Source organism: Zootoca vivipara, chromosome 6 (genome assembly GCF_963506605.1).
Source record: "Zootoca vivipara chromosome 6, rZooViv1.1, whole genome shotgun sequence".
In the NCBI taxonomy this organism is placed as follows: domain Eukaryota; kingdom Metazoa; phylum Chordata; class Lepidosauria; order Squamata; family Lacertidae; genus Zootoca; species Zootoca vivipara.
Window position 1 is genome coordinate 3,645,718 of NC_083281.1, and position 9,975 is coordinate 3,655,692.

The following is a 9,975-nucleotide window of genomic DNA, read 5'->3' on the forward strand; positions in this document are numbered from 1 at the left end:
ATTTATCTACTTGCACTTTGATGTGCTTTCGAACTGCTGGGACCGAGCAACAGGAGCTCACCCCATCGTGGGGATTCGAATCGCCAACCTTCTGATCGGCAAGCCCTAGGCTCTATGGTTTAGTCCCTGGCTTACTGAGTAGTACATGTGAAAAGGATCTAGGGATCTTGGTGGACCACAAACTTGACGTGAGCCCACAGTGTGATGCAGCAGCAAAAAAAGCAGATGCTATTCTAGGCTGCATCCATAGAAGTCTAGTGTCCAGATCAAGGGAAGTCATAGTCCAGCAGCTCTCTTCTGCCTTGGTCAGACAGACCACACCTGGAATAGTGTATCTAATTCTGGGGACCACAATTTAAGGAGGATATTGACAAGTTGGGAGGTGTGCAGAGGACCACAATGATCAAGGGTCTGGAAACCAAGCCTGATGAGGAACGGTTGAAGGAGTCGGGTACGTTTAGCCTGGAAGAGACTGAGAGGAGATACGATAGCCACCTTCCCGTATCTTAAGAGCTGCCCCGTGGAAGATGGAGCAATGCTTGTTTTCTCCTGCTCCGGAGGGCAGGACTCGAACCCGTGGCTTCAAGTTACAAGAGAGGAGATTCCAACTCAACATCAGGAAGAACTTTCCGATGACATTCGGCAGTGGAATGGACTCAAGGCAGTTTGCAGCTACAATTTTATTTCCTTCCCTTTGGTTTTTCCCCTGGCGAAGGTGCTGGATGCGTTTTCTTCCCTCGCACATTTTTCCTTTTACGACAATCCTGTGAGGTAGGCGAGGTTGGCTCAAGGTGACCGATGTCGATGTTTAGGTGATACCTAGTATGTGTGCAGGAACAGCTTTTCCTTGGGGCAAGGGGTTCTTCCTCCAACCCCAACCAATCCTGCAACTCCTTGGGGGGGGGGACCATGACAAACCTGGGTGGCATGAGGAGGTCGCCCCAACCCTCTTGGCCTCGTCCCTAACCCCTGATCCTCCCTCTCCCCTTACTAGATGCCTCTTTCCTGAGAAAAGAGCGAGGAAGGCTGGCCCATCAGGACACAATTAGAAGTCGTGTTGTTTTTGGTGCCATGTTCGCTTATCTCCCTCACACTTGCCCGGCTCTTTGCTCTCGTTCCCAGTTGTCCTTGGCTGGGCTGGGAAACGCCGCCACAAAGTCAAAACAGATGGGAGATGCTTTCGGCCGATGGGAGAAAAGCGTTTTCTGCCAGAGCTGCCATCCCGTGGGGGACGGGCAGGGCCGGATTTAGGTTTGATGAGGCCCTAAGCTCCTGTAGGTAATGGGGACCTGTGTATGTCCTTTGTCAACAACAAATTGTCACTGTTTTTTTCTGTTGAATATATGCTATGTGGAAATTTATGGACCTAATAGGTATCTCAAGCCATTTGCACATGCAGAATGTAGGCACCCTATATATTGTTGTTGTTTAGTTGTTTAGTCATGTCCGACTCTTGGTGACCCCATGGACCAGAGCACGCCAGGCACTCCTGTCTTGCACTGCCTCCCGCAGTTTGGTCAGACTCATGTTCGTAGCTTCATGGATCACTGCCTTGTCGTGGCGAAGGGGCTTGAATAACTCAGAGAAGCTATGAGCTATGCCATGCAGGGCCACCCAAGATGGACAGGTCATAGCGGAGAGTTTTGACTAAACGTGATCCACCTGGAGAAGGAACTGGCAAGCCACTCCAGTATCCCTGCCAAGAAAACTCCATGGACAAAGACAATAGAAAGGAGCAAACCAGTGATATTTTAGGGAGCAGGCTAGCAAGTGGGGACCATGACTTTATAGGAGCCTACAAAACACAAAACACGGTTGCTGTATGTAGGTTCTATTTTATTTGTTTCTTATCTTATATTTTGGAAATGTACATCCAGTTTTTTCTCCTTTTCATTTTTTTGGGGCCCCCAAGAGAGCGGGGCCCTAAGCTATAGCTTTTTTAGCTTATACGTAAATCCAGCATTGGAGATGACACTCATTGGTTTTGTAAAACAGAGGTGTTTTTTTAATTAAAAAAGCCATTGTTATTCAACTCCATCGCTTCCTTCCTGATGGGAGGACAGACCCCCCCCCCAACACGGCCTTCCCCAAAGACACACACACACACACAACCTGCTCCAATTCAAAACGTCTGGAGCACGTAACGGATCCAGGCTATATATCTGGAGATGCGGGTGTAGACATCTGGGAACCGCCGGTCACCACAGCGACGTCCGTTGAAAGAGACGATCCCATGGACTCTGGAACCGCAAAGCAGGGGTCCACCTGAGTCGCCCTGGCATGAGGGGGAGACAAAGGTCAGTACCCACTCTGAAGGTAAAGGTAAAGGACCCCTGGACGGTCTAGTCCAGTGAAAGGCGACTCTGGGGTTGCGGCGCTCATCTCGCTTTCAGGCCGAGGGAACCGGCATTTGTCCACAGACAGCTTCCCAGGTCATGTGGCCAGCAGGACTAAACCGCTACTGGCGCATGACGGAAAGCAGAGCGCATGGAAACGCTATTTATCTTCCCGCTGCAGCGGTACCTATTTATCTACTTGCACTGGCGTGCTTTCGAACTGCTAGGTTGGCAGGAGATTCAAACCGCCGACCTTCCGATTGGCAAACCCAAGAGGCTCAGTCTGAAGAAGGCGTCAAAAGCATCTCACTGAGATGTTGAGCGCAATCGCAGAGTTGGATAAGGACCCCCAGCCCTGAACCCAGACAGAAAGGGGGTCCGGATAACCGGCTCCATCCTGAGAATGTCTGCAGTTGTTTCTGCCACAACCTCCCCCCAGAAAGGAAATATTTGCAACTGGGCGAGAGCTGCTACAATCCATTGAGGTCCAGCTCCAGCTTTTTTTAAAAAAAAAAGTTTCTACATGCTCTGTGATAGAAGAGAAATGTTTCCTTCCCTCTCTCGTCATGACAACTTCATGGAAAACAGGCCCAAATCTCACACCGGAGGCCTGGCAAACCATCACTCTCCAATAACAGGAGAAAATTGTACAGAAATTGAGATATCAATGAGGACTAGAACCCCAGGCGCTTTTGATATGATTTGGCCTTCCTTTGCAGTGGTAGCTCTCTTTCCAAGGCAACCTTGGTCACAAGCTTGGCAAATCTGGAAATATACTTAAGAGTCATACAATTGTAGAGCTGGAGGCCACTAGCAATGCAATGAAACAACTCGAATATTTTTATTTTATTTTACGTGAACACAACTCTCAGTCTCCCTTTTTGCTTTAGCGATATAGACTTTGTTACTTAACCCATTTGCAACTGTGCTTATTAAAGTGATACCTTGGTACTCAAACACCTTGGTTCTCAAATGCCGAAAACCCGGAAGTAAGTTTTCAGGTTTTCGAACGTTTTTCAGAAGCCAAACGTCCAATGCGGTTGTCGGCTATTGTTTCCGGGGCGCCTGCACCAATCAGAAGCTGCGCTTTGGTTTTCGAACATTTCGGAAGTCAAACGGACTTCCGGAACGGATTGAGTTTGGCCCTTTTGTTTTTGCTATTTATTTCGTGTTTTTGTTTTTGAGGCTTTTTCAGTTAATTTGTTTTTGCAACTGTATGGAACTCAGTTCAGCTACTGATTGATTGTGTGGCTGCGGAAATGGATAAAAGCCCCTAATGATCCAAACAATGACCTTCATCATGCAGGTAAGAAAAAGAAAATTAATTTGAATTTTTTATCATCATTGATTATTGTTTTCATTTTATGGATCAATGGTCTCATTAGAGTGTAAAATTCATGTTCAATTGCTCTTTTAGGGGTTGTTTGTAAAAGTCTGGAACGGATTAATCCGTTTTGCCTTATTTTCTATGGGAAAGCGCGCCTTGGTTTTGGAACGCTTTAGTTTTGGAACAGACTTCCAGAACGGATTAAGTTTGAGAACCAAGGTACCACTGGATATGGTTTCGCTTTTCATATTTTAATTTTGACCTGTCATTAGCAGGTGCCCCCTCTCTCTGTTTTATATGGATTATAAAAAGAACTCTTTAGCAGAAATGAAATAATAATAATTACAACAGAAAAATGAAATAAAACAATTAAACATTAAAAGACTCCCTGAACAGGGCTGCCTTCAGATGTCTTCTAAAAATCTGGTAGCTGTTTTTCTCTTCGACATCTGATGGAGGGCGCCACCACCGAGAAGGCCCTCTGCCTGGTTCCCTGCAACTTGGCTTCTCGCAACGAGGGAACCATCAGAAGGCCCTCGGTACTGGACCTCAGTGTCCGGGCAGAACGATGGGGGTGGAGACGCTCCTTCAGGTATACTGGGCTGAGGCCATTTAGGGCTTTAAAGGTCAGCACCAACACTTTGAATTGTGCTCGGAAGCGTACTGGAAGCCAATGTAGATCTTTCATAAAATAAATAAAAACCTGCCATTCAGAATTCAAGGCGCCGAGGTTTCCGGTTCAGAAAATTCTGATTTGGGCACCCCCCAAAAAATAGCACTCACCGAGCAGAATCCCCGGAGGCTGGGGTCGGTGTTGGCGGCGCAGATCATGCAGCGGTGGATCTGGCCAGCCCACGACACGTTGCATGCTTTCCGGTCGACAATGGTTGTGTTGGCCTCCATCAGTATGGTGGGGATCGTCCCAAAATTGGAGGTGTCCCCCCAGCCCGTCACATGACACATGACTCCCGGGCAGAGGTCGGTGTTGGTTCGCGGGATCCTGACACGTTGAACAGCCTGGTTGAAGATGGCCGAGCCGTTCAGCTGCAAGGTGAATCGGGGGGGGGGCATGTTTAGTGCTGATGTTAAGCTTTGTCTCCCTCTAGCGGCAGAACGGGGTATTTAAGCAAGGACAACTGCGACTCAAAATCATTTGGAGGTCCTGTATTCGCTGGTGGCGCTGCGGTGTAAACCACAGAGCCTAAAACTTGCTGATCAGAAGGTCAGCGGTTTGAATCCCCGTGACGGGGTGAGCTCCCATTGCTCGGTCCCAGCTCCTGCCAACCTAGCAGTTCAAAAGCACATCAAAGTGCAAGTTGATAAATAGGTCCCGCTACGGCAGGAAGATAAACGGCGTTTCCGTGCGCTCTGGTTTCCGTCACGGTGTCTCGTTGTGCCAGAAGTTTTAAAGACTGTTTCAAGGCAAATCTAAAAAAATGTAGTATAAGCACCGACAACTGGGAAAGACTGGCCTGTGAGCGCTCCAGTTGGAGAACAGCCTTTGCCAAAGGTGTCGTGGGCTTTGAAGACACTCGAACTCAGGATGCAAGGGAGAAACGTGCTAAGAGGAAGGCACGCTTGGCAAACCCTCACCGGGATCAACTCCTGCCCGGAAACCTATGTCCCCACTGTGGAATGACGTGTGGATCCAGAATTTGCCTCCACAGTCACTTACGGACTCACTGTTAAAACCATGTTTATGGAAGACTATCTTACTCAGCTACAAGGGAGCGCAAAAGAAAAAGAAGAAATCATTTTTCTTAAAGCACGACAGTCTCTGCTGTGCCTTCCATTCTCCAAGGGGACGCAGACCCTGTGGGCTCTTGCTGCCGCATGGCAGAGAGACGGGCAGGCGCCCGGCTTTTGTAACAACACGTACCGTACGTTATTTAAAACCAGGCGTGGGGTAACCTTAAATTTATACAAAGCAAAGCTGGCCCAAGACGTTTTGCTGCTTGAGGCAGCTTGCTACTTAAGCTGACCCTTTATTCACAAGGTCTAGAACCTCAACTTTATATTTAAGGCAGTGGTTTCTATTGCATTTCTTGGCAGTTCCAAACCTTCCTCCCCTTTTGGAAAACGTCCAGAGAAATGTAGTTCACATGTGGTTGTTTTTCAGAGGATCATACTGCCACCTACTGGTCTGTTGTTGTTGTTTTTTTGAGACTGGGCGCACCAGTGAACATGTCAGAGCCTTGGTTGTCCAACCCCCCTGCAATTCAGGAATCTCAGTTAAAGCATCGCCAACAGATGACTGTCCAGGCCAGTGATGGGCAACCTTTTGAGCTTGGTGTGTCAAAATTCGCCAAAAAACTGAGTATAACTCGGGTGGTGAGTCACTTCGAGAGAGAAAAACATAATTTCGCGATATTTATAGTTTAAATAACAAAAATTTATAATTGTAATATATAACTGTATTTAATAAACCAAAAACTAATTATTTAACCAAACCAAACCAAAAACCCCTTATTCATCACAAAGTGCCCAGAGTTGTTGAGCTTTTTTGGGGAGGCTGCTGACCAAAGTTTTGGAGGTTTTTTGGGGGGGTGCAAAAGTTGCTTTGCTTTTTTGGGGGGGGATGCCCAAAGCTGCTGCGCTTTTTTGGGGGGGGGGAGAACAGAAATAAATGACGAATAATACCTTCGCTGGAACTAACACGCAGCACCAACATTGTCTGCCAAAGCGCCAAAAACCCCAGCACAGAACGGTTTAAAAAACGAACGCTGTTACAATTCGAACGGGTTAAAATTCGAACGTGAATGGGCCAATGGGGCGCGTGCCAGCAGTGAGGGCTCTGCGTGTCACGTCTGACACGCGTGTCATAGGTTCGCCATCACTGGTCCAGGCAGTGCTTTCAAACCTCCAAGGAAGGAGAGTCCACAACCTCTGGACGGAGACCGTTCTGCTATCAAATACTGTAGCTCTTACTGTCAGAAAGTTCCTCCTGATGTTTAGCTGGGATTTCCATTCCTGCAATTTGAATCTATTGGTCCCTCTGGAACGGCAGAAAAAAAAGCTTGTTCCATCTTCCACGGGGAAGCTCTACGGAGAAAACCAATGGCTGAAACTAGCCTGGTTTGCCCATTTGCTAAACCACTGGTTGTTCAGTGTGCATGCGTGTGTGTGTGTGATTGCTGCTTTTAAAGAGGAGAAAAGGGGCAAAATTCAGGAGGGGGGGACCCAGTGTGCCTTAATGCATCCTGGGTTATTGTTTCTAGAAGGTTAAATCAACCTATTCTTAAGTTTCCAAGTTTCAGCTGCAAAGGAATTTCTACTGACTTCACTCCTGTTGAGCAAGGAAGGATAATAACTGAACAATATAGCCTTGCCAAACAAACAAACAAACAGAGAAGCGGACACGGAGCAATGGATTCAAACTTCAAGAAAGAAGATTCCACCTAAACATTAGGAAGAACTTCCTGACAGTAAGAGCTGTTCGGCAGTGGAATTTGCTGCCAAGGAATGTGGTGGAGTCTCCTTCTTTGGAGGTCTTTAAGCAGAGGCTTGACAGGCATATGTCAAGAATGCTTTGATGGTGTTTCCTGCCAGGGGGTTGGACTGGATGGCCCTTGTGGTCTCTTCCAACTCTATGATTCTATGGTTCTACAAACAAACAAACAAACAAACAATTTATACCCTTCCCATCTGGCTGGGTTTCTCCAGCCACTCTGGGCAGCTCCCAACACAATATTAAAAACACGACAAAACATCAAACATTAAAAACTTCCCTAAACAGGGCTGCCTTCAGATGTCTTCTAAAAGTAAAGGTAGTTGTTTATTTCCTTGACATCTGATGGGAGGGCGTTCCACAGGGAGGGCGCCACCACCGAGAAGGCCCTTTGCCTGGTTCCCTGTAACCTCACTTCTCACAGGGAGGGAACCACCAAAAGGCCCTCGGAGCTAGACCTCAGTGTCCGGGCAGAACAATGGGGATGGAAACACTTTTTCAGGTATCCTGGTTAAATCAACCTTGTCTTAGTTTCCAAGTTTAAGCTGCAAAGGCTAATACCCTACTGACCTCACTCCCTTTGAGGAATGAAGGATAATAACTGGGCGATATTCCCCACCCCAACCCCCGGGTCTGAATCCATTCCTACAGCTGAGCAAAGGTCAATTTTGCAACCCTTGACCCACCCACTTTTACCTCTGGCCCAAGCCATCCGGCCCCCGAAAAATTGCTCAGAAGGGATTGCGACCCCAGGGTTGAAAAGGTTCCCCAACCCCCAGTATAGAGCTGGACGTTTATAGAGCAGGACGTATATAGGCAGAACTTCCCCCCCCACCCCACTCACTTTGAGCAAGCGGATGTCGTTCTTCACCGTCCCAGAGTTGTAAAGTGGGTGAGCGATGGATTCCTGCACCCCGAAGATCTGCTGTGAGGCCTCGGGGGCCGCGAGGGAGTGGGCGCCAAGCACGATGCGGACAGATGGTGATCGCCTGGAGTTTCAGTTTGGAAAGTGCGGTTACAAACCAGCAGATACAGGAAGGGGCCCTGGGATGACATCTAGAGGCCAGCCCCTCTCCCCAAGGCAGGAAAATGCAGACAGCGGAAACAGCCCAGACAGGCAGCTGTCCGTCTTATCGAGAGAACTGGCCCAGGTGCTGCAGAATACCCATTGCACATTCTTAAGAAACTGATCTTTTAATCTGGCAGTGCCTAAACTCTGGAACTCCCTGCCACTAAACACAGGCAGGTGCCTCAGCTGTCATTCGTTCAGTGCCTGCTAAAAACATTCCTGTTTAGACGAGTCTAACCAGACGTGTAGGATGTGGGTGTATGCTGGAATCTGTCCTTAGTTTATTGCTGATTTTTTAATCTTTGAAAAGCAGTGAATGGCCCCCTCAAGGTCACCCACCCAGTGAGCATTGTGGCCGAGTGGTGGATTTGAACCACACATGAAAAACTTAAAACAAATCCTTATTTCCTGATGAATAGCATTTGGACTATAATGTAACTTAAATAGAAAACTATCTGTGGAAAGATTCCCCCCCCCAAAGCATTTTATTTTAAAAATCCGATTTAAATTCAGAAAATCTGATTTAAATCCAAAAAATCCGATTGAAATTGAAAACAAACAAACACCCGATTTAAATAAATGAATAAAAATCCGATTTGTATATTTAAAAAAAATCCGATTTGTTTTGATTTTTTAAAAACAGGACCATTGATTTTTTTATCCACCCAACTTACCTGGGCATCAGGCAGTGAGCCGCTGTCATGACCCATTTTCGGCGCACCAAGAACCCACCGCAGACGTGTGCCCCATTCACTTGGATGGAGGCCATGAAGGGCCGGGAATGGGGCACAACTTCCTTGCCCCCGATAATCCAGCTCCCCGAAGCACTGGGGAGGAATAACCAGAGACCTGTGCGAGAAAAGGACGTCGGATGAACTGGGTCAGAAAACATGCAGAAAACAGCAGCTTGCGGCAGAACTATTTAAAAGCAGTTTTTCTCCAAAGCTGGGTCAGGAGACAATAAAAGGAACATTTACAGTCGGAGCTCGGAAGTCAAACGGAATCCGTTCCGGAAGTCCGTTCGACTTCCAAAACCAAAGCGCGGCTTCCGCAGGAAGCATCAGAAGAAGCTGGCTGCTGGATCAGGCACATCTAGACCACCATCCTTTTCTCAGTGGCCAAAGAACCTAGGAATCGAGGTAGACTGCCTCTGGAGCTGGAGGTTCCATCAGAACATAAGGTGGCCAGCCAGGTGCCCCCAATGGGAAGTCCAAAAGCAGGGCATGGGTACAACAGCAGTAACTCTCCCCAGTTGTGACCCCCCAGCAGCTCGTATTCAGAAGCATACTGTCTCCAACCGTGGAGGGAGACGTTGGGGATCCTCTGCAATTGACCACTCTAGGCACGAGGCGTCTTTTATTTGGCCAGAAGAACAGTGGCTTCCCTGGAGATGATTCCCTCGCCTTACGCTTTGCGCATGCACAGAAATTTAAGTCATGCTCCGCAAGGAAAAGCAGGAAGAATTCAGCGTCGACCATCTTATGGCTCAAGGCTGAACAAACTTTCTTGGCACGTGCGAGCAAACATTTTCCTAGCAAGATCCTTTCGCACACATTTTTTTTTTTAATCTCTTCTGCATGCTGGGATAGCTCATGAGGCTCTCTATAAAATCCCAAGGTTGAGGTTCGAGCTCCATGTCGGGCAAAATGATACCTGCATTGCCGAGACTAGATGATTCTCGTTTTCCCGTCAAACTCCTATGTAGATTCTATACAGGCTCCCTATCAATGTATATACGTCAATACAGAGCCAGAGTAGTCTTCTCTGTGAATTTGTTGGGCCTCCTTTCGAAGCC

At 47.6% G+C, this 9,975-nt stretch overlaps 1 protein-coding gene across 1 annotated transcript; it reads right to left on the reverse strand.

Moving 5' to 3' along the window:
* Positions 1–1,839: 1,839 nt before the first annotated feature.
* LOC118087400 (serine protease 57-like) lies at positions 1,840–9,975 on the reverse strand. Its single transcript, XM_035120002.2, has 4 exons — positions 8,855–9,975; positions 7,956–8,100; positions 4,447–4,707; positions 1,840–2,275 (listed from the first exon to the last, which is right to left on the reverse strand). The coding sequence occupies exons 1-4, from the start codon at positions 9,070–9,072 to the stop codon at positions 2,123–2,125; spliced, it is 777 nt and encodes a 258-aa protein (XP_034975893.1). The 5' UTR covers positions 9,073–9,975; the 3' UTR covers positions 1,840–2,122.